This window comes from Malurus melanocephalus, unplaced genomic scaffold (genome assembly GCF_030028575.1).
Source record: "Malurus melanocephalus ecotype Western Australia unplaced genomic scaffold, MMel_1.1 scaffold_18, whole genome shotgun sequence".
NCBI classification, from domain to species: Eukaryota; Metazoa; Chordata; class Aves; order Passeriformes; family Maluridae; genus Malurus; species Malurus melanocephalus.
In genome coordinates, this window is record NW_026623250.1 from 2,744,874 (window position 1) to 2,770,341 (window position 25,468).

At 37.0% G+C, this 25,468-nt stretch overlaps 1 protein-coding gene across 2 annotated transcripts in view; it reads left to right on the forward strand.

Moving 5' to 3' along the window:
• Window positions 1-25,468, forward strand: part of LOC130588753 (cAMP-specific 3',5'-cyclic phosphodiesterase 4D) — a 312,296-nt gene that overhangs the window by 268,100 nt on the left and 18,728 nt on the right. Inside the window, exon 1 of one of the 2 annotated variants that reach the window (XM_057389662.1) lies at window positions 18,964-19,302. The exons of the other annotated variant lie outside the window; for it this stretch is intronic. Coding sequence (XP_057245645.1) covers window positions 19,255-19,302 — 48 coding nt within the window. The 5' untranslated portion in view covers window positions 18,964-19,254. Of the gene's footprint in view, window positions 1-18,963; window positions 19,303-25,468 lie in introns of those variants that run through there. 2 annotated transcript variants of the gene reach the window in all.

The window sequence follows — 25,468 nt, forward strand, 5'->3', positions numbered from 1 at the left end:
TACAGAACATGTTTTCTCACTTTGTTAATCTCTTTCCTTTCCTCTGGGTTTCTCGAAGAGCCAACCCACAAGACGGATTGTTGGTATGGGGTTKTTTTTTTTCYCGTGGACTCTCATTATGTCACCTAATTATTTCTCTCCCCTTTATTTCATATGTAACAGCATTTTCATCAGTGTTAGTTTTCCTTATTTATGTGAACACATGCAAGACATAAGGGGTGGCATAGGAATTGAACTCTGCACTAGGTAAGAACTTTTGCCCATTGTGGAAAGGCTGCCATAGTAGAGGGGAAAAAAAAAGAATGAAACATTTTATTTTCTGAATGCCTGAAATAGGCCAGGGAGTGAGTCTTATCTACRGTCCCTCTCTGTGCAGTGAGTTGACAGTGTGAACTGTTGGCTGCATCTGTTTGGAATCCCTTTACTGTTGTAATGCTTGCGTAGGACTGGCATTAGCATATCCCAATCCAGGGGTATTTATTTTGTTTAGATGCCCCTCATGCTCAATTAGCAGCAGTCTGTGACGTGCCAGCTCACAGCTTTGGCTGACAGAAAGTGGAATGACGCAGATACATAAGAAGATCGTTCTTCTCCCTGCTTAAAATTGATTAAAGCAGTCATGGCAGGGTGCTATCCACAACTTCTGTGTGAGCCTCAGCATATTGTGGGACTAAGTGTTACCCCAAAACCTTTGAGAACATACTGTAGGTGTGTTCTGTAGGAAGCTAGCTATGATGCTTGGCTGCCCACCTTACATGAGTATGACTGTAATACCCAGATGCTTTCCCATTTCCTGGCAATCCCTGTGATAAGGAGATTTCCAAATGCCTGCAGCCATTGCATGTGAAGTAACTGACGGATAGATCTCTGATGCACCCATAGGCATAGTTTGCAAATCAGTGTGATTTCGAAAGGACAATACAACTACTAGTGTGTAGTTGTATTGTCACTTGTCATTGTGTTGTTATGAATTGTACAGTACTTGGTGTTTTCTAAAATTGCTAGCTTCTGAAATCAGGTACTAGCAAGACAAAACCAGCTTTTTAAAAGCACAGGAGATTTGTCATCTTCATTCTCCTCTAGAAACACTTCAAAGTCTTGAAAGGCTTCAAAGCAAAAAAATATGTAAGATGTATCTTAAATTCMGAATATTGACTAAAATGTCTTTCACTTTTGGAGAACTATTTCTGATTTTCTGTAATCTTTACTGTTAATATTGCCTAACATCAATGAACTGTGGTATTGTGTGTTTCTGAGTGATGCTTTCCTGAACAGATGTAAATTATTTCCTAAAATTAATTTATAAATCTGGGTCATTAAAGATAGGATCCTAAGGCATAATTAGATGTCTCTATTTAACTGTTCTGATTTCCACAGATGCTAACCCATATCACATTTTGCTAAACTGAATTGTGAGTAATACCTCCTGAAAAATACAGGGTTTAAGAGGCTGCTAGCTTGTTGATTGGGATWTCTAATTTTAAGTGCAGCTATACTTTGATGCACATATACAAGAAAATGATGTTTTTTAAATTTCCAGGATGCAAGAGAATTAAAAAAATTGCAGGTTGGAGAGTGACGAATTTTTGCTTTTGTCTTTTTTTTTTTTTTTTTTTTTTTTTTGAGTAGCACCCTGCTCTTCTTTTGTTATTTTTTCTTTCTCTCTCTTTTTTTTTTTCCCCTGCTGAATAAAGTTAATTCGAAAGTCAATAGATTCTAAATTCTCTGGGACAACTATCTTCTTCCAGCATTCCAAACTTGGCACTACCTGGTCCTGATACTGGGTCTCAGAGCAATTCTGTGATAGACAATGCACAAACTAAAAATTCCAGTCACAAAGTTGCAGCAACTTCTTTCTGTTGGACCGTGTTGTTTGTAGATTATCAAACGTGGAGGAGTATGTCTAGTGAAACTTGTATGCAAAAGCACATTTTCACTTCTGTAATCATGATTTTGCAAACATCTCTTGTTTGTTGCTTTTGTGTGTCTGAGTATCTGAACTTAGACATGGAAAAAGTTTCAAATTATGTCAGTTTTGTTTCAGTTTTGACTCCTGTAGATGTTTTTTGCAGGATTTGCTAATAACTGGTAAAGAGCAAGACTTTAGCAGATGTCATTCATAGGGTACATTTTCCCACTACAAATGTAAGTGAATACCTTTTCTCCAGGAATCTCTTAGGTATCAAAGCTGAGAAGATTTTTATTTCATTTAGTTGGACCATGTCACCTATGAACTTACTTTTAAAGAATACATTATATTATAATTGTCCCACTTGCATGCCAGTGTGTGCAAATGCTTACAGATTAGATTAGAAGTCTATTTACAGGCACTTACTAGTGCTAGTTACTTTTTAAAAATTCCTTTTGAGGGTTCTTTAAGTGATTTAAAGCTAACCAAAGCATCAGTGTTATCAACCAGCTAATGTCCAAAGACTATCCTAATGTTACACAGGCTACAAACATCAGTGGGATTTTGGCTTACATTTATAATTCTGTACCTCTCACCTACTAAATACATTCAAACAACACTCTTAATGATACTTAGGGAAAAAAAATAAAAAAAAACCCAAACCTACCTGAAATCTGTTCAGTTACTTTGTTTTTTTTAAATATTCCCTCCTGAAGTCCTCTGTGAATTTGAGCTGATTTATAATCAAATTTTCTTGGTAGTAAAAATATTTTTCCTTTCATCTATTCAGCACTAAAAAGCTCACACAGGCAACAGGGAGCTGACTAACATAGTATCTGGAGAAAGTGCGAGGCTAAATTTATTACTTAGGTAAAGTAATGAACTGTGTGTAAACCCTAAAGTGCTTCAAACAGAGGTGCTGTGTTACCTTCACTGTGTTTTCCCAGGAAAGCCCCACTGCAGGCATTCCAGTGTGACCCTCCCTGGAGTGAAAAAGCAGGGCCAGAAGATGCCTCCAGACTCTTGGCAGCTCTTCACAAAAGCCCCCAGTGGATGAAGAAGCATTACTGTGTTACCCCAGGCTGACAATAACTCCTTGAGCTTACCCAGACCCAGGGCAAATGCAGCTGATGACAGGCTCTGACTCCTGCCAATCCATCTGCTTTATCTCTGTCTTATTCTGTGAGAAAGCTGAAGTGCTGTGGTGATCAGTTCTTACCCGTGCTCCTGGAAAAGTCGTGTCTAGAACTAATGAACATGACTCAGTCTTTTGTTAACCGTCTAGCTTTTAGTGTGGTCTCTTTTGTATTCTTGCTTCCAGCTTTAGGAACAGGTTCATGGCACAGTATGGAGCTTGTCTTCAGAAATTACCTTTTGTATGTAAGAGCATAATTTTTTTTTCAATGGGTTTTTTCAAATGTGAAACTCAGTCAGAATAAAATTGTCTCCTCTGTCACAGCCACTGGTTAGATTGACCTGTTTCCAGTTAAGGGACAAGATAATATGTCATATGCACTTAAGAGGATTTAAACATCGGTCACTCACTTGGGTTTCAGCTAATGCACTTAAAAATAGGTGCTGGAAACATAACTGTAGAAAATAAATYTGTTGTTTTCATGATTAAATAAAGGCATTTGTTATGTGACAGTCCTCTTATATAATGTGTGGCAATGCCATTGTGCTTGACTGGCTGACATAATAGTTTAATTGGGTCTTAAATTCTCAGATCTAAGAAAAACTGAGGATTTGGTTAACTCTTTAGAGCTCTGCTTTTGATAAAGACTGTGATTAAGGGGCAGCTGTTGGCAAGAAAATGCTTGTTGAGTGCACCATCAGGAAATTTTTTATTCATTAAGGATTTTAGTTTTTGCAGTGACAAAGTAAATGGATACTGATAAGGTGGTAAGCCTGAATTTTAAGTCATGCATTTTTGTGACTTCCCCAGCTGTGTTGTACTTTATAACAAAAGAAAAGGGCAAGAATATTGTGGAGGTAAGAAAGGTCTGGTTCTCTAGGAACACTCCTTGCTTTCCATTCACTGAAGCCCATCCTGGAAAGATTTTAAGCCCCCTGGGCTAGAGCTCAGTTCCCTGTACTCAACTTTATTTGCTCTCGTGTAGGACTACTCATAAATCAGCATGAGAGTAGCAGACTTGTCGTCTGGTAGCTGCAGTGATGAGTGAAGTGTACATGCATGTATATATAAAAAAATAAAAGGAGATAGAACTTTGCTTGCTGTATTGCAATATACAATGTGCTGCAGCAAGATAAAGGGTAAAACTCACTTTTATGCAGATGGTTTGCCCCTCCTCATCATTTATGATCACTTCCATCTTCTCTGCAACAAGTGGATGGAGTAGCTGTGCCACTTCAGCCATGGCTGAATCTATTCTGTGCAAATCCTGCTGCTTACATAGGGGTTGTGGGGTTGCTGCCAAATGAGAAAAATCGTGAAACAAAGTTTTTCTACTAGGAGAGTGATGTAAATATGGTAGGTGAGCTCAAGGCGACTGAGCTGTGAGCAGCCCTTACTCCCTGTTGTCTTCCTTAGGCCATGATAAACAGGCATTTGTGATTTCAAAACATCTTTAATCTGTATTGGAGTCAGTTTCTTCCACATTTTTTGGGCGTCTTCTCAAACAGAAGTATCCAATCCCAGCTATCCCATTCTGCACTAGTGGAAAGGAGCCCAGAGTTCCTAGACATAGCAGTTGATAGACCACTGGCATTTCAAGGCTCAAAAACAAGTTAGGAATTTGTCATCTCACAGATTCAGTCTGTATTTTAAATTTTAAAGAAAAGATGTTTTTTTGCATCTCTCATTCACTGCTCTTTGAAAGATTTTGTATGTAAAAGATGTGCAAGAAACATTATGCCTCTCTGAGCATTGCTATTATTTAACATTTTTCAGTTTTTTAAGCTGCTTCTAAGACTGCAGAGCTTCCCAGTCCCTACTAACTTGATAATCTTTTCCACAGATATAAGCAAATGGTCCATGCCAACATATAAACAGCTCTTTTTTTGTAGCTTCTTTAATTATAGGAAGTGTCACAGTATGAAAAATTCTTTCCTTTAGCATAAAGGGACAGAAAACCACAGATAAAATGTTACAGAGTTAAAAACTGGGGCTTGATGTTGAACAACAGTATTTTCAGCTGTCATAATAAAGGATTTTAAARTTATGATTTTTTTCCCAGATTTTGAATTATTTAGTTGCAGTGCAGACATCATTGTACCTTTTCTGGCATTTGCAATTTCTTTTTTTCCCAAACTCTTACTTGGAAAGGTTCTTCATGAGTTTGAGTGTCTAATAACTTCCTTCTTAGTAATAAGGTATTGTTCATTACAAGTAAAAGGCATGAGAAGTATCTAAATACTTATGGCTCCTTCTGACAGTATTTAGAGCCAAGAACTGGCATTGTATTCATGGTAGAGTGTTGCTTTAGTCAAGGCTAGACTGTAAGGTACAAAGCATTTAGGAAAGCAGTTGCATTTTTTTTTTTTTTTTTTAATAAATTTTGTGTTTCTAGTAAGAGGCAGCTTCTGCTGTTTTATGAAGTTTTGGTACAACAGATATGGTATTTCCTGAAATTTGCTTATGACTTTGTCTCATGATGAAACTGTACTAAGAAACAGTTCTGTTTCAGTTACATTAGTTGGGGTTTTGGTATCATCTGCTGAAACTTCCCATGGTTAGGAGACTCACCACAGAATTAAATATATTGTGGAAGGATATTTCCCGGTCCATGGCTTTTTGTTGATTTGCTTGTTTTTGTTGTTTTAGCAGATAATATCTCAATAGAAATTGATCCCAGTTCTGGTGCAAAGTAGAATCTAGGCAAGCTGAGGTATGATGGAAAGTGGTGTTATCATCCTGCCTTGAAAGCACATGAGCAGGACAGTGGCCAGCACCTGCCTCCTGTGCTCTTCACCTGTGAGCAGGACAGAGCTGAGCCCACCCTGTGGCTGCCCTGTTGTGTTCCTGGTGGGTTTGATGTGCTGTGATGGGGGACTGCAGCTTCATCTGCATCTGCTCAGGAGATGCTGCTGTGCCAGGGCACATTCTGCCTGTTGTTCTCTGTTTGCCTGCTCCAGGTGTTGAGATGGAGCTGCGCAGATAACCAACCATCTCCAATCACAGGAGCAGCACTGAATCAAGATTATGTCTAGGGCCTGTTTATGAGATTCTCCAGAAATAAAATTTAAACACCGTGCTGCTTTTGTGAAGTTGTAGTCCACTAATATATGATGAGCTAATGCAAATGAGCTGGCTGAGTACTTTTATAAGATCTCACAGCAAGACAATACAATCAACTAAWCCTTGCACTCAGAATTGTTGTAAGAAAGGCTGCTGGTTTACTCAAAACAAAGTCAATGTGCATTTTATTCCAGAATAAACATCCAAACCTTACAGGAAATGKATATAGTTAACTGCAACCTCCTAACCATTCCACTACATCAGTCATGTTCCCCAGATAYGTCAGTTCAGGAGTATTGTTTGATRTATATAAAGATGTGTGTTTTTTGATTGAATTGGTTTACAAGATTTAGAGGACTGGTCCAAGCAGGCATTAATGTATTTAAACCAGGCTATCTGATCTTGTGGTCAATGTTGAGTGTACAGCCTCAATGCARTAATTTTACTCAGGATTACGGACAATCTCACATAGCCAGCTGAGATAGTAATATTTTAATAAACTTGATTTTTGTGATTTGGAACTAACAGTTATAACAGAGATGCCTTTTCTTAATRACCAAGAACAAAATGAATAGCAATAATGATGCTTTAATTACCATAAATCAGCTTCTAAGAAGATGACTCCTGAATGGGTGGGTGGAATTTTATAATAAAATGCAGTTCTTTTGTTCTGTACTGATGTCCATCAATAGATTCAGGARAAGAGCCTAGGTCTGAAGGTGCCAGATATTTTTTCCTACTCTTTCTCAATGTAATAGTTTATACTGAGCATTTTAAAACATAAACTGATGGAATATTTTATGTAGAAACAATGAATTTTCATAATGTATTGCCCACCCTCCCCCAGTGGTGCTTCAAAAGGTGGTCCAAATGAAGAGCAGTTTTTAATAACTGAGGATATGATTCATGTGTACTTGCTGACGCCAACGAGCCATGGATAGTTTTTGGAGCTGATCAGAACAGAGAAAGGATAAACATCCTAGGTGACCTTTTGTCTGTGCTCTTTAGCAGTATTTCTACAAACTTCATCCTGGACATGGAAAATTAGTGCAGCTTCAATAAGCAGAAGGTACGGTAGAGCTTAGTGCAAGAGAAAAAGAAATAGCAAGATTGTGCTCTTTCACTAATAGAGTAAAAGAGAATTTTTGGAATGGAAACAACTAAAAAGCAGCCTGCTGGATAGACATTGTTGGCCAGAGCATCTTTGATTATGTTTTAATGCAAAATTACCAAGACAGACTAGAAAAGAGACTTTTTTTTATATATATACTATGTATATATATTATGTAATAATGTTTTGAGTAGTACATGTGTTTGCCAAACTTTACTGGCACCATGATAAGTAATGACAGATACAAGGAACATTTGGCCTTTTCTTTTTAAAGATTTTATAATTTTTAAAATTATGTAAAATAAAATTCCTGTATGCATCTGCAAATGATTTTGAAGGATAAGGCTCTAGGGTGTACTACTGCTGGCTTTGCAGGAGGTTGATGTTGTTGAATATGTTAGCAGTAGTGTGATTCTTGGCTATTRTTGGTGTGCTTTATGGCCACGACAGTGGCATTGGTGACTTTGTTACCTCCTGCACGTTGGGTAAGCCCTGATACATTAAAGGTGATGCATGGGTAGCGTGAGAGCTGCCAAAGCTTTGTTTTTTGGCCATGTTTTTTCCATGCACAAAGGGACCTCCTCTGCAAGTGTACAAGTACACATGAAACAATGTTTTTGTTCCAGCAGCTGAAATGAATGAAACACGCAATGAAATAATTACATTTGGAAGGTAACAATAAGAATGTTTCTGAGGATGGTTTTCTTACTGAGCTCTTGTTATGTGAATTAAACTCTGTTCACTTCTTAGGGGCTTAGTAGCAGCATCTCAGAACCGGGGACACAGACRCATACTTGAGACCTTGCCAAATGTAGTGCTTTATTTTGCTTTCTAAAGCTGTAGTTCTCTAGGAATCTTCCTTCTTAGCCTGAGCTCACCGCTGTTTAGCTTTYGCTGCCACAGAGACTGGAGCTTAAAAGTACTTCTAGAGCCTAATCCGGATGCATTTTTCGCATGAGGTGTAATGCGTGTCGAAGCAGCGCTCGTGTCAGGTGTTTCGGGGAGAGTGCGTGGATTCCTCTGCGTTTTCTGCCCTCTGCTGGGCTCATCTCCTCGGCACAGGGTGCCAGCCCCTGCGGCTGCTGTGACTGCTAATCCAGGAGCTATGATAGGGAAGAGTCTGGGCTTGTCCTAATCGGATAGGTCCGGGGGGGAAAAAGTGCAAGCCTGACCTATGGTATGGCCAAAGAAGCAAGAAGAGATGATGGTGCCATTTGACAMTAATGAGCTAATGCAAATGAGCTCATTGTGCTCATTATAGGCTGTTGTGTCTCAACAAGAAAGCAGAAAGGATAGAAGCCTTGCTGCTTTTACCAAGCTTTTTCTGTGTGTACACGTCAGGGGTTTCCTGTTATACACTGCTTGCAAGAAAACAGCTTTAAAGAAAAAAAAAATAAAATTAAACATGTAAGAATGCCTTTAAATTACTTATTCTCACTTGCAATGGAAGCTTTAGCTGGAAAACTTATAAGCATATTTAGTCCTAGAAATGTTAATGTGATGAATTATTTGACAAATCACTGAATATGTCTTTGGCTACATAAACTTTAAAGCCCAATACCCAGATTTCTCAGTAAAATGACTGTATTTTTCTGTACTCTGAAGCATTTTCAAAGTTTTGTATGTCTGAATAGTGGACCCAGGTAAGACCGCATTTCAAAATTTGGTAGTTTGTTTTTCCCCCTTTCTTATCATCAGTAAAAACAAATATGTGAATTTCCTAGCTGGAATGAATTTTCTGCAGCTCTTGTTGGTTGTTGCTGAAAAGATTTCAGGATGATGATTTTTTTCAATAYGTAATCACAGCTTGGCATTCTAGCACAGCTTTCTGTACATACCTACATTTTAAAATGCAACATCTAAATTCTAAATGCAATATGATAAAGTGCTCTAAAAATTTGTGCAGAAGGAAATCTTGGCATTTGGGGGCTAAACCAATTTTTTTTTTGTGGTCAGGAATATACATCTGTAATTTGATCTTTGTTTCTTAGGCCTGTGAAAGGTAGATAGGTAATAGGAATGGTAATACAAAACAAAACTGTGCTGTTGTGTTAAAATAAGGCAGCAAAAAGAAAAAGAGTTTGATAACCATGTTGTGGTGTTTCGTGTTTTTCAGGTAGATACTATTCCTGTGCTCATATGTCTTTTAGATGGTATAGATGTGGTATAAATTAAAGCATGCTGATGTACATAGGCAGGTTTGCTTTGCTCTTGAAATTGTTATCGGAGCTTGAAAAATGTCCCAGTTGTAGAAAACTAGAGCTGCCTGACTGATCAGAGGTAGGATGAAAGGACAGATGTTGAGTTTTAAATCTTATTACACCCTATCATTTCAATAGTGTGGCTAAATATGAAATGTGCTGTAATTGCTTTTGAGGGAAGAGTTACATGGGGTTTGGTTTTATTTTCTTTCTTTGTTTCCTTCTGCAAAGTCTTGGCTATTGTGAAATACCATGCTCTACACAAATCCTTCTGTTCTCCAGTCTGTCTTTTCACCCCACATCCTGCCCAGCAGTTGTGTCCCAACYTTTGCTGATGCACATAATTTTGTTGAATGGTGAGAGTCTCTGACTGACCTGCGCTGTATTTGCCGAGTGCTGCTGATAGACTCCCAGGCAGCAGCACCAGAAGGGAGAAGATCCATTTTGTCTTGGACTTTTTGACTGCCTGGGTTCTTCAAGGAGTCTATTTGCAGACAAATAACTCTGCTTTGTTTCATAGTCCTTTCCCTCTCAGGAAATTTTCTAATCAAGTCCTGGGACTTTAATTAGTATTAATAATTGATATTAATATTTTAATACAAGGTCATTTACATAATGGTACACTAGCCAAGGCAAGTCCTCATTCTAGACTGAAAAGTATGTATTGTGCTTACACTGGACTGGGTATTACTAGGAATTGTCCCCACCTAAAGCACATGGAAGTAGCAGTCTGAAAATGAGAAACATGCTTTGTTTTTAAAAGCTGGGATTATGATTTTTACATGTGTAGCAGTAAATTATCCAGTAATAAACAGAATAGGTATATCAATCTTGTGAAATGAGTATGAAAATTAACTTAAATATTCACTGAAGTTATCAAATATTACATCTCTTTTTGAATGGAATGTTCCTTAGACAAAAGACATAAACACCCTGGTTAACTTTGCAGTCCAGTACAGATGAACTACACTTTTTATATCCTTTCTTGTCTTTTTTCTGATTTGGAGATTGAACAAAAAACATCTTTGGACAGGGGCAGACAGGGCTGTGTGATGTACCAGGGAATCACTCCTGTGCCGGGGACATTTGTATAATTGTGTGAATTCAACTAGCTGGAGCAAGTCAGAGTCTCTACAGTTATTTCATCAGGCTAGGAATGGTGGTGGTTTTATTTGTCATTGTCATTTTGATAAAGAATTGATAGAATCAGCTTCTTTGGAACTGGAGCTTCTTTGGAAGACTGAAGAAAGTTTAATTAGAGGCAGACTGTGAACATTTTAAACATTTCTACCCTTGTCAGGGTAGAAGTGGGTTTGTGTGGGTGGTGTGTGCCCATGTAACTGGATAGGCTGATAAACTTTCTACATCTGCCAAGGTCTTGCCAATGTTTTGTGTGCTGTCCAGAGCTTTTTCAGCTGCTCCAAATATTGTATGTACATGGGCAAAAAGCAGCCAAATTTTCCCAGGTTTTTTTTTTTTTATTTTCTTTAAAACAAAAGAAAATGTGATCCAAAGATGATGATGCCATAACTATTAGCCATTATTGGTCTTGTTTGATTTGAGATGTTTATYAAATTATGGVTGATTTTTTTCAGAGATGTAAAAGTATCTATTTAAGAGGACTGAAATAGGAAAAATCCTTGTTTCTTGGTAAAATACCAGTAATAATGAAAGGTCGATAGATAATCTTTAACAGTGTCTGTACTTTGTATCCATATTGCAAGTTCATCAGAGAATATACCTCAATCTAATGATATACTTCAGTTAGTGGAGCCTAATCTGTTTGCAGATGTTTTTTTAATCTACCTTTCATTTCAAATTTTGAATGAATGTCCAGATTCATTAGTTTAAAGTTCAGAAAATAAGTGGTCATTGATGGGTTGTCATTAATTAAACAGAGGTGTTTCATTTCAAATGAAATTTTCTTTAAGGCTTTTCTGTGCTATGTAAGTTAATAAGTGAACTAAATAATCAAAGTCAAAGGGTTTTTTAAAATTATTGTTAATTTGTTATGAATGTACTTTTAATGATTGTCAAGTACAAAATATTAACTGCTTATAAATCGTAGTTAAAAACAGTGTTTGCAAAAGGGAATTACTACGTGTTACCATACATAGTGGAAAATGCTAAATACTGGCCACATTTGAGTATTTAAAAAAAATAAATTATTTAGCTATAAAATTGTTTACTTGTAAATATGCATTTATTGTCAAACTGAGGTTTGTTGGGAGAAACACTTTTCTAGAAAAATTAGCATAGAAGTGTTGTTTACATTTGAACAGTCAGCTGCAAATAATGAAAAAGTGTTGGAAAAAAAACCCTGGAGGATTACTAAAGGGGGGACCTCTCACCTAAAATCCATTTCTACAATGTTAATGAGAAATGCATAAGCTTATACTCATAAGCATGTGTGATTTGAGATAGTCATGGTGCTTGCTGTGGTGTTAGATAAATTTCATAAAAGGAAGCGAAGTTCACACAGGTGAGAGGGGTCTTACAAAACAGTTTCAGTTGTTGCAATGACTGTGTTGGGCACTAATATATGTTGGAGTTGTGTGAGTTGTAGCTGTCTGTAGCCCCTGGACTCTGAGCCAGTGAGGTGTGAGCCTTGTAGGACAAGAGTGGTCTTGGGTTAATGTCCCTGTCTTACAATGACCCACACTGTGGAGTAGGAAGGAGAAGATGCTCTCAGAATAAAGTGATGTTGCAGGTCTGCACTCATGGAAAAACCACAACATGGGACATGGTGATTTGGGAGCAGTGAGGAGTGTTTGCCATCAGGCATGGATGCTTTACTTGCTCTTATCAGCACTTGGCCCGGTCTGAGCCTGCTAAACCCTGTCTGGGTGTGCAGTCGCCTATGGCTGGCGAAGGAGCACCAGTTTTGTGTGATCTCAGTGCAGCAGGACCCACCGGGCACTGCCACCACCACACGAGAAATCAGAGCCCCAAAAGGCTCTCAGTTATGCATGTAAGMTGAGAGACAAATCGATAGACCAGAAGTAAGGAAACATGGGTGTACCACACTGTTCCTCTTGCAAATACTGAGACTTCTTGTGAGGGGGATTTAACTGTCAGGRGTAATAAGTAGGCTATTCAGGAAACGTCAGAGCCACCTTTACCTGGTTGTATTATCATGTCTTCATCTCCCTCATTGCACCTGTAAACCCAACCTCACAGTGCACCTGACTGTGGGACTGGAAACCACTTGGGTTTTGTGATTGTTTGCTTAATGTGACCTAGAGGTGTTCAGACGAAATTCTCACTTAGACAAAAAAACAAGCATGACGCTTTTGTTTGTTTCCCTGTATGAGTGAGACAAGGGTGTAATGGATGAGACTAGTTGTTTCTCTTGTTCCAGATGAATAGATATTCATTATTTTGTGAATCTCTATAGGTGTAGAGCATATTTATAACACCTAAATAAATAATTGAATGAAAGGTATGAAGGACATGTTGAAATGAGTATTAGTTAGTGAATAATCTTTCTTGAAATAGCAATGACAATGATGCTGTAACATGCATCTTAATAAGAAATACAACACCCATAGTTTAATAAGAGCTGGAGTGTGAGTCAACAAGTTGCATGAAACAATTTGCAGTTTGCTTTCAAAATGTTGGTATCTACAGTGTGTGATTTATGGGCATTTGCTAAGGCATGTTTATCAGACTTGTACTGAGCTTGTTGCAGTGTTAGTAATCACTTCATATTCCACAAATCTCTGCTTTTGTCTGTGGAACCATGATTTTTCTTTTACAGCTGTACAAAGATGGATAAAACTTGTTTCTTTTAGCATGAAATTACAGCCATTCAGCAGTATTTCTGATGAACTCTTAAAGCTTGACTTTGGCGAGGTCTACAGTAGGAACACATCATTAAAATAAGAATGCTATGTTACAGGAGAAATAAGATTAATCCAGCAATACTTGTAAAAAGCTGGGGTTTGTTCTTACATAGCAAACCAGTTTTCTGTATGAAATAGGAGCCCCTATAAAGCTTAGTTTGTACTGGGGTAGCTGTGTCAGTCTTAGGATAAGTGTGCCCTTGCAGCCTTCTGAATGAAGGATCACACCTCTTTGCACATTTCTTAGATTTAGCTATCTGCAAAAATGTATAATGTGGATAAAAACTTCTTTCATGGTATGCTACAGTAAACACTTAGAAGGTGCTTATTTACTTGCAGGATGCATATACATATAAAAATAGGAATAAGTTTTTCATATGATTCTGCATTTTTAGGGTCATTGATTCTGTCAGTTGCCACTATTTTGTCAGAGCAATAACCATCTGAACTATTCATCTGCTTTCATTCTCCTCAAATCTGCTGTCATAACTGCAGTGGTTATAATCTGGTCCACTTTCCTCTAATCTAAATTAGCTTTTAACAGTAACTTTTTTTGTAAATTACATAACTTTGACAGCATGAGATTCAGGGGAAAATAAATACATAGCAGAATATTGTAAAAAGTTCAGTGTTTGTGGAAATTAAACTCATTTACTGCAAGGTGTTTTTTAGAAACTATTATGTACATAAGTAGTCGTCATTATGTGGAAAACTTTCAAGAAAATGATTAGGATATATTGTGTCTTAAAGGATTGACAGTGGTCCCTCAAACAAGGGTTGAAATAGGGTGTCATTTCTTTTGCTTGTGTAATTACTCATGAGTGTATATTGAAAATACTTCAGTTGTATTGAATACCTCTAAAGGCTCTGCTCTGGTATGGTTGAAAATTAGTGAACCACATTATGACATTTATGGTCTGAAAAAAGATTAGTGTTCCTATGAATTCCTAGCTAACGCTTTCATCATCACTAGAGGGCAGTAAATGCAAACACTGCATTACGTATTTTATCAGAACAAATTTATATTTTTTTTTTTACTTTTTTTGTTTTTTAATAATAAAGGAGCATAACTCTTTGTTAAATACCTCAGGCCTGGGTTTTACTACGTATTTCCCCTAAAATTGTTCAGGAGAACATTGTCATGTGAGTCTGTTTAGCTGCATACAATCCTTGTAATTTATGCATATGAATTATATAGTCCAAATAAAAAGATCTGTAAAATGATACAGCATAGGCCATTCCATAAATTTTAATAAATCTAATTCTGAAAAGCAGAAGACTTCCAAGAAAACCTTTCTAAAGCARTATAATCATGCTACAGTTAGCATCCTTTAAAACTGAAGSTCCTTCTGATGAATTGGGGATTTGYTCCAATTGCAGGTATCAGTTCCCAGCCTCCAGTGAAGTTCATCTCTTTTTTATATCAGCATGAGCCCCAACTTTGTCTCTACCCCTTCTTCTCACATAGTGTGTGGCAGCTGGTTGCTGCAGCTGAAACAACTTCTTATATTTGTAAAATTACTAATTGTTTGTTTGAGGGTTTTTTTTTTTTTAACTTAAATCCTACACTTTCTCTCCTAGACAGAAAGTCTTATGTGGAACCTGGAGGAGTTTGGTGAGGCTAGTTGATTCAGCACAGTTTTCCTGTCTCTGGTGGTACTGCTGCTTCTTCCAAACCAACTCTCTGTTTTGGCTAAGCTGAGTCCATCCACATGCCTTTTCTTGCTGGACAAAATGACCATTCTTTCATTCTGTGCATTCCTTTGTGCTAGAGAACCAGGTGTGCTGTGTTTTCTTATTGTCATGATTCTCCACTGTAGCTGTAGGCTTTTAAATTAAATAGACTGAGATTTTTCTTTCATTAAAAAATATTTTCTCTGTCATGTGAATAATATTTGCAAGGTTTTTTCCTTCACAATGCACACAATAAGATTTAGGAAAACAGAGACACTGAAGCTGTGTATGTTGCTCCATCGCCTATGTTGACAGAAAGAGTGGTTTCGAGTCTGTTTGGATTTAGAGTCACAGAAGATGAAGATTTTTGGGGGTGACAGTATCATTATGAAATGTCCTATTTTGACTTTACAAACTCTTCATGATTCCTGCTTTCTTCAGTGTAGTTTGCCTCATCATGCACTGTGTTCCTTATCTCTGGTATCTTTGCACTTAAATTCTTTAAACTGTAGTTTGCATGAATTATGTCAGCAGTCTAAACAAGTGAGGCTGCTGGTGGTGATTTTTACATCCTCACAGTTTATCCCATGAACCACTCCTCCCCCCAGTTGTTTCTGTTCTCTGTCAGTTTTCAAACTGGAAGTTGCCATAGTAATGACCAATGAAGAAATGCATCATCATAAAACAGTTTCAATTCTTGCAGAACCTTGCTTAGAACAGTCCCATTAGATGAAGGCAGCCTGTTTATGATCATTAAATATGAGTCTTTAGTCAGATTTTTAGCCCATTCAATGTGATTTCTCTCACACATTGGGAGTGGTGCTGCAGAATATTTTACAGTAATAAATCAAATGTCCTACAACAGTACAAGAATATTACATGTTCAAATGCATAAGTGATACTGACTGGCATTACTTGCACTCCTGTATCTCATTTCTCTATCAAGCAAATAGCTGGAAGATGTGTATTTTAGCTTTTCTACCATTATACCCAGATTTGTGGTTTATGAAGTGGCCTGAAGTTACCCATCCATCCTGCTTGCAAATTTTAATTAGCACAAATTAACATTTTATAAAAGTCTAAAAGTGTGCTAAAGCTGAACCTCACAGCTCCTGGGATCTCTGCCATCTCTTTTTATGACTTCTTTGGAGAAAGTTGTCCAGGATCATTGATTAAATAATAGCTAACATTTGCTAGGGGTATTAAGGGACTTCATCATCTTTCTTCCTTTCAAGGTCATTGTCTTGATTCTTTCAAAACACAGAACAGTGTTCATTAAAAACTTCCTTTTTTTCCCTGAATTATTTTATTACTCACTTACTGTTATTTCAAATTACACCATTCTCATATCCATATATTTTGCTTGATTTGAACTATTGTAGAAAATGTCATCATGCCCTTCTTCTCCCATGTTTTATCTTCATGGATGTATATTTGTATAAAAACAAGAATCTCTAACTTTTGTGTTTCTTATGTTGAATTCCTCTGGGTATTCAATTTGTGGCAGCTATTTGCTGTGCACTCGTCTATCCACCCTAACCTTCTCTAAAGTTAATTATTCATTGCATCCTGGGAGCTGGGGAGGAAAATCAGCCAAAATGATTTCTGTAAGTCACAGTGGGTGTGAATTTCCCCACTGTCCATGTCTAAGCTCGTACTACATGTGGCCACAGTCAGGGGGCATGCTTTCTCTTTCAGTGAAGTCACACAATTTAGATTCTGTTACAGCTGCCAGTAATTTTATGAGATTGAGCCCATGAGTCTTAGAAAAATAATACAAGCTACTAATAAGCTCTGTGTATCAGGTACAYTTTCCTATTATCACTATATTATTCAGCTAGAGTGAATTGTTKTAACATTTATTTACCTTGGAGGAAAATGTTTTTTCTTGTTTTTGCATCAAAATGGTTTATAATAGCTTGATAAGCACCATCTTTCAATAAATTCAACCAGCTATAACCCAGTAGCTCTTATGGATGTATCTTTGTGTCATACATTAGTGGGAATAAAAAATTGTAAAGGCTTTTAGTTATGTGCTAAATATCTGGTGTAATTTACATGCCAGCCGTTTTAAATATTCCTTATCGAATCAAATTCTTTTGGGGACAATTCCTTGCGAAGAGTTTCATGAGGAAACGTCAAAATAGAAAAGATTTAAAAGTTGACTTTCTTATGCCTTCCCATACTAATTATTGCAATCAAACTTTCATACCCATATACTTCATTCCCAAAGTAGCCAAAGTATATTGGCTGTTATTTTTAAAGTTATGCTTGAAATTGCCTCCTGAAGAAAGGCATTATATTTTCAACTCTGGGTTGAGGCTGGATAGATGGCAGCAGTGCTCTCTTGTGGGTCATCAGGAGACAATGGAACACAGATGTAGACAAGCTTCATATATTCAGCATTATGAAACTGAACTGGAAAAATCAGGGGAAATATTTTCTAGAAGCACCTTTTGACTTCTTTAATGTATTTTTGAGTGTCTAGTAACCCTGTTTTAAAAACTTAGTTGTTTTATATGCATCTAAATAGATCCAGAACAAGTATAACTGTGCATATTAAAAACATGTCAGAAATGTTTTATGTTATCTATTTTAAGGAAAAAATATGCCTTCCACATGAAAATACATCAAATCCTGATGATCTRTTGATTGTATCCAGTTTTCACATTGCTACAGATTTCTCTTCTGTAAGGAAGAAATTTGTTATTTTCATATTTTGCCCTATTGATTTTTACAGGTGCAGTTCTTTTTCAGGCATTTAGTGTTGCTGACTACTTCAGCCAAAACCTCTCTTATGACTGCTCTCGGTCATCATCTTCCAGTGAATCAGCAGCGTGAGATTAGCCTGAACGCTGCACCTCATTCAGCCTGTCCTTAGGCATTTGCCCACTGTCATATTAGGTAACTCTCCCTTCTTTTGATGACCAAAGACTCAGAAATTTGCTGCCATAGTCCATGTGCCTTGCACAGAGATGTGCAAGATAGTCACAGAATCATAGAATGGCTTGGGTTGGGAGGGGCTTTAAAGATCATCTATTTCCAAACCCCCTGCCGTGGGCATAATGTATTCCTCCTTTCAAGTTCTGGTCTCTGAGTGGCAGATGGTGGGATCTTTTATTTAATGCCTGAGTCAGCTCACTGACACACTCCACTTTCAATTAATCCCATCTCCTTTTTTCAATGATGTATAGTTTTAATTGATTATAATAATCTGCTGAGGCAGAAGGAGCAAAAGTTGAATAAATACAGTGAGAATTTGAGGACTAGTATTATCTCACTTCTTATATCTCCATGGAAGCTTAACATTTACTGGGAATTTTAAGACATGTGACTTGCTTTAGCTTCATAGTAACTGCTTTAAGCTCTTTAAATAAAATGCATTAGAAACTAGTAGATGGGCCCAATAGTGTAAGGTGGATCAGTTTTTTTCAATGTAGATGGCATAAAAGCCAAAAAAATTTCATTGTTACAGTACATCAAAGACTGCGTAAGAAGCCAGATAGCTCTAATTATGTTGGGGTTTTTCCCCATTAAAAAGCACCTCAAAATACACTTTTCTTCCACATGAAAAATTAAAACTATTAGGCAATCCACATGGATGTATGCACAATAGCAATTTTAATTGCTTGGATGGTGTGTCCACTGTAAGCTGGGAAATGCTGCTGAAGTGACGAGACCTTATCCCAATTATTTTTGAATGGCATGTAAATGCTGCAGGCAGGGATGCCWTTAGTAAAGGGCATTTGCTGTAGGAATAAAAAATTAAAAGGAGAAAAGAAATACCCCATGCCCAGGAGAGTCCCCAGCATCAGCCAATGGGAAATTACCGTACATCGAGACAGCAGCCCTGCGGATTTATGTCTTTTAGGGTGACATACTATTGGCTGCTAGTATGGCTCTATGGGAGGGATCGCTGCCACTGTCTGTGGCTTCCTCCTCAGGTCCTTATTTGGTAGCTGTTGATAGAGCAAGTCTTTGAGCAGCTGAGCATCTTGACATACATTATTCATTAAATCCTGGTGTTCAGGAAATATGCATATCCCTAGCTCTTCAGAAATTTCTTCAGCTCGTACAATTTGTCTCTTCAACGTTGCCTCTGAAAGCTTGGAGTTTCACAAATGGCATTCATACAATCGGAAGACCACACGGTTGGATTTCATTTCAGTATGCCTCCTGTGCACACAGTTGCTGAGAACCTGAAGACCAGCAAAAAGAATTAGGAAAGAAAGAATCTTTATTCTTGGAAGTCTTTTGCGGTGTCAGATAGCAAAGAACTGATTAGCTTAGATTGGTAGTATAGAAAAAAATCAAAAATGCCTGAAGCAAACTATTTACTCTCAGTTTCTTGGGGCTACATAAAGGTAGGATTTTGTTTTACATTTTAAGAACCTTGATTTATGGTGCATGATTGCATGATCACTGGATAGCATGAGCATCTGTGGCTAATATGATTATGAGTAGTTTGAACATTAAGTAAAAAATCAGGCAACAAGCCTTTGTTCAGCACGAAAAATGAGCTGCACGGTATAGTCTTTCTTAGAAACTGTGCTGGGACTTTTAAAATAATATTGCTTCGGTGACTGATTAGACTGACTCTGAAGTCAAAGAAATTCAGAACAGTTTTGTCTTCTCTCAGCAAAAGGCTGCTATAAAACTGTATTTCTAGACTAAAACTAAAAGGTTTAAAAAAACTCAAAATACCTTGAAACTGAGATACTATAAAATAGAAAATAGCATGAGTAAAGAAGCTGAGGATAATGGGTGGATGCATTACTCACTCTGGTTTTAATAGCTTAAGAAAAGTGAAATTATGAACAATATGTTTCAACAATATTTTTGGTAGTCTCTGTGTATGTGACAGCTTATTGATTAAAACATAAAATTGCTATCTTCTAATAATGACCTACCTTGTTACATGGGGTGGTGTGAACTGGCTTGAAATGGCTATACTGCTAGAAAATGGAATTAAATAAGCTTTATTTCATTTAGGGAAAGGTTTTGCATCATGGAGTTAAATCAGTATGCCTGTCAACACACAGAACTGAAATCCACTTAACAGAGATTCACATTTTAGCTCTGGTTTAGCACTAAAAAATTATGTTTGTGCTTAAAAAATGCTGCTGCTTTTATACTTCTATAATTGTTATCAGTAGTGTAAAAAAAACCCCAAACCAAACCCTCATTCTATGCTTGACATGCGATAACTGTACCAAATCATCCTGATTTAAAGAAATTCTGGTTTCTCCTGACGTAAATAATGCATATGTTGAATTAAATTACTAAAAATGACACAAGCATTATATTTGCATGATTGAATGTCTTATGCTTCCTTTTATTAATACCTACTTTTATGATAAATATATGTCTTTTAAAATAGAAATGCAAAGACTGATTATGTCCAATTATGAGTCTTCTCAGCTAATACTGAATKATTACAATATATTATCAAGGATTTTGATCAGTCATCTGTGAAGAAACTTAATCCCATTATGCTAACTGGGTAGATTCCTTTCTTCTTTACCAAAACAATAAGATGAAATTGCTTTGCTTTTCAGCTAAAAGTGAGGTTTTTTGGTAATTTACTAGAAAGTATTGCCTGCATTTCCAGGTAGCTGCTGTCATGTTCTTACTCGCTAAATCTGAAAAATTCAATCACCAATAAAAAAAAGTTCCCTCTCACCATTTAGACCTTAAGATGGACAGACTTTTTGCTAACTGAATTTTAGCAGAGACCATGATAACTGTGTTTGAGTACACATCAGAAAAAAAATGTCCTTTGTATAGAGAGTGTCCTATACTGTCTACATACAATGATTTTAGTTCAGAAGCTAAGTAGTGCTTGAGCACAATTTTATTACAGGATTTTTTGAGTTCACAGTATATAAATTAGAGAAAAAAATGTGAGAAGAAGCAAAGATGATTTATGACATTCAAAACAATTACTTAGAGTATTTATGAAATTTGGAAGATTAAAATATCTTACTCACATAGATAATAGAATAAGTTTATATTCCTTATTATACATATATTCCTGTATGCTTCAGATTGTCTTTTGTCTCCTGTGAATTATATTTTGAATAATGGGAATGTTTACCCTGCTTTTTGTTGAGTATTTTTTCTTGAAAAAAATGATCAATACTATCTCAATGCCATCCTTAGAAATATGTGCTTCTCTGTAGCTTACTATAAAAACCAGTGCCAGACCTCGATGTTAATTAAACCCAAGGGCTTCCAACCCAAACCTTTAGCTATTAAGAACTCTGTTTATGCATTCAGAATGCTGCTGAAATGAAAGATAGTTTTGCATCAATAAGCAGTATAGACAGAAGCCTTGTGTTAATTTGTAAGGCTGACATATTTTAAATTTMTTGTTTGTTTAATTGTAGAATACAAGACTTTTCAAATCTAGTAAAATACAGTTTATTCATTYTGAGATACAAACATCTTTTAAAAATAACATTGGTAGGTATTTCAGAAACAAAATATAATTATGTAAGTTGAGTGTTCCAAGTATTGAATGTTCCATGGATGTATTGTATTAATGAAAGTTTTTACAAAAGCTACCTAAAAAGAAAGGTTAAAACTGAGATCTGTTGCCATCTGGATTTGGGATCCAGTGCAATGAAAGTCTCCAGTCACTCCTGAGCATTTTAAGTCCAGCCTCCACTGGACTTGGAGCTCGATAAATGCTCAGACTGAAGGACAGGCAGGATGGGKCTTTTTGGTCCTTGGACTGCCTTCTACCCCTGGCTTCACCCTCAATATTAGTGCCAAAGGCTGTGGTGGAGGCAGCCTCTTGACAGTGCTCGGAGTGTGGCAGGTTTCTGTGCAGGAACAAAAGCCTGCACGGGAGACACCCTACTGCTACGGGGAGTCTACACCAGGAGTGTTCTGTGTGCACCCTCTCTCTGCACAACGAGCTGCTGGCTGCCTCTTTACTTCAGCTTTGTGTTATTGAGTCAAGAACTTCACACAAAATCTGTAAAATCTTCTAAAGGGTAAATAAAAATCCCTACATGTATTAACTATAAAGCCCAAACATTTTCATGGCTGTGAATCAACTCTAGTTGGATCTTGGAGTTGGTGTTTCTTTCTAGCATGCATGCAAATTCTTCCCAAAAATGTATCAATGCTCTGGTTGCCATTTGGGAGTATGGCCACTCCAATAGTTTGTCTGTGTTTTCCTGTGTATCTTTGTTGACATCAGAAAAGTGTCAACTTTTTTTCAAAAAAAGCTTACTTTTCAAAAAAGCTGCCATATATGTTATCCCAGACTGACAGCAGTAATGTAGATGCAGAGGTGTACTCACACTGGGTTTCAGCCCAAAAAGACCTAAACTACAAWTCTGTTCTTGGGAGGTTAACACTATTCAGGAAATTGTTCTCAGTTCGTTTTCATCTGTTTCAATATTCTCATGTATTACAGTTTTTGCTCCAGCAGACTTCTTAGGTTTTTAAAGGGAGATAACAGTGCACATGTAGTTTTGCCACTTTAGGGAGATTTTTAATGTTATTTGAATGCTCTGCCTGTATTTGTGTTGAGGGCTCTGCACCTTCATAACACCCCTACCCCCCTAACACCAGCTGAGATTAAAATCTGAAAAAAATAGGAACAAATGAAATTTAAAAAATTCTACGCAAGGAAATATTTCCAGGATTTTTTTTTAAAGGAGAGTTTATGACTCTGTTGCTCTGACATCAACATTCAGCAGTGAAGAACTGTATAATTGACTTAATGGGCATTTTATAGCCAATTTCCAGGGGGAATTTCTAAAGCTATAGACAAGAACTGTGGTGTTCCAAAGGAGTATATGTGTCATTTTTCCGATCTAACAATGCCTAGTGGGATGTGGGAAAATCTTTCTGAGGAGGAATACAATATATGYCTGGATCAACCAAAACCCTCTGCTTCCTCTTCATGTTGAGTTCACAATATCATAATTAAAATGTATGGTTTAAATTTTTCTTAATAAAAAGAATTTTGATCTTAATGATTTAWTTTCTTGAACTGGAAAGGTATATAGCATTCAGATTTTTAAGGTTCTTATGCAAAATATTATCTGTTGCCTTTACTGTTGTCAGGAACAAAGTGGTTTCATGTCTTGTTTGACTTCTTTGGAATAACCTGCAAAGTGTTATTTCCCGGAGGACAAATTATCAGACTATGGGGTCTAGACAAGTTTCAAGCACTTAGGGGTGCTTGTTGGATGAGCAAATAGTGTTGGTTCACAGATGTAATGAGTTTCTCTGGTTGGCTGTAAGATCTTGTGGAGCCATGTGAGAGGCAGTATTTCAACATAAAGTAATTGTACAGAGCTGTATAAATATATGGATCTTTGAAATAACACTTGTGTATGGGTGCACTTGAGCCCAAATTAAATCTTTGAGAAATAAAATTAAATCTTCATAAAATCAGGAAAAAATGACAGGGTTAAGTTTGGTTTTGTTGTTTTGGATTTTTCTTAGAAAATGGATTTTTTTTCCCTCTGAAAGACAAGTTATTAAAAATAAGAGGATTAAGTAATGTACAGATGTAGTGAAACAGAGTATAACCAACAAAAATGCCTGAACATCTTGATTGCTKTTTGTCTCTCATGTTTGGTTTTTTCAATGTCCTCAAAGAGCATTATTGTTCTGAATCAGAAACTTCTGTCTCCATATAGTCTTCAGCTTCATCTGATTCAATGCAATGACAGTCTTAAGGCTTTGTCATATAATTAAAAAATCAAAAAAGTTCTCTAAACTCCTGCTTAGACCAGAGGTTTTCAAAATAAATGCCAATTAAAGTCTTGGTCCTGTGGCGTCAGCAACATGTGAAAGAGTATGAAGAAATCACGCAGCTACAGTTCTTCAAAGCCAAAGCCTTCTTCAATTGAATTTGCTCTCAGCAGGAGGGTCTTGCAGAGACTGAGGGACTTGTTCTACTATATACCCATGTTCAGCAGTAACACAGACTGTTCTGCAGTTCTCATTGTGTTTTCATGTTCTACTGACTTGTGGGGTGCCGGGAGGTGGAAAGATGAGGGTTTGCATCACACTAGTGGTGAACACAGCATTGGAAAGGACTTATTACGTACCTTCCCTTTGTTGTGGACATCTGTACAACAAATACTGAGTTGAAAATTCTTAGAGAACATATGTTCCATAAGTTCCATATGATGATTCTCAGTATGCAAAACAAACCTTCTTACCCACTCCCTCTAATTAAATTTATTGTTTGGAATAAAAACCCATCCTTCCTATTTCCTGTGTCAGATAGCYGCAGGAAAAACATAGTGCAAACAGACACTGATTTGTTCCTCTTTCAAAGCTGGGAAACTTTTAAGAAGAGCTCCTGAAGAATACATACCAGTGGTGGCCAGATGGTCTTTTTTCCAAAGTGTGGAACATGACACACTTGGTTTTGGTCTGCATCAAAAGCAGCATCACCAAGTTGGGCGTCATGTGGAAGGGTTTACTAGAAAACAGACAGACAGATGAGGTTCTGTTGAAGTTGGGATCCAGTGAACTAAATAATTAAATTAAGGAAGAGAGAATATTGGATTAGTAATATATATACTGGTGACATGCCTGGAAGTTAATGTGGTTTTGTCAGCCTCTGATATTTTATTGAGATTCTTATACACAATATTTAATTTGAAGCTTCAGWTTTTGGATGCCATCTGGAGACAAGCTATTCCATGAGATCTTTGGGTTTTGCCTTAAGTGATACAGTTTCTCACCTTTTGTGGGAACAGAAGAAAAACTGTGCAAGCATGACTTGAATGTGTTAAAAGTTTAAAGACAGGCTTCTAAAAAACTTCTTAGGATTTCTGGACCAATTATTCTATTGCTTGGTAAACTTGCCTTGATTTTTCAGCATGTGACATTGGTGATAAACATTAGGCAGTGCTGAAGAGGTTGATACTGCTTTTGTCTAGGATGTGTAGCTCTGTAGTTCTCATAGTACGGGTGGCTGTATTTGGAGTATGTTTCTGATTTTGAGGCATGTKTTGAGCCCTTGTGAGCACATGGCTGTATCTAAGATCAAAGTTGAGCCTTTGGCTTGTGACTGAAGTAGGATTCCATCTTTGTAACTCTGGAACTTCCTAAGCTGATGACACATCAAGATGGCAGGGAAACGCAGTGGCTAAYGGTTAGAATGTTATATTAAAGGCAATTTTTGTTTGGCACCTTGTGAGCAATATGGTAATTGGTGATTTACAAAGATACTGCTCAGAAAATAACACCTTTCACTATGCAAGGCCACTTTGAAGAAGTAGCTTTGATGATTCCAGTGCAATGGAAATGTGGTGGTTAATGTTTACTCCAGTGGCTTATCTCCTTTGAAGAGGAATAAATTATAAATTACCGGTTTTCAACACAGGGGAATGTTTGCACACATATATATTCTAAGAATATCTATTTCTTKATGTAATAGTTATGACTGCGTGGACAAGGCACAAATTCTTTGGCTTTGTTAAGAGAAATATGACTGAGAAATCTAACAACAAAATGAAAGGATGGTGCAATAGGAGGCAAAATCCA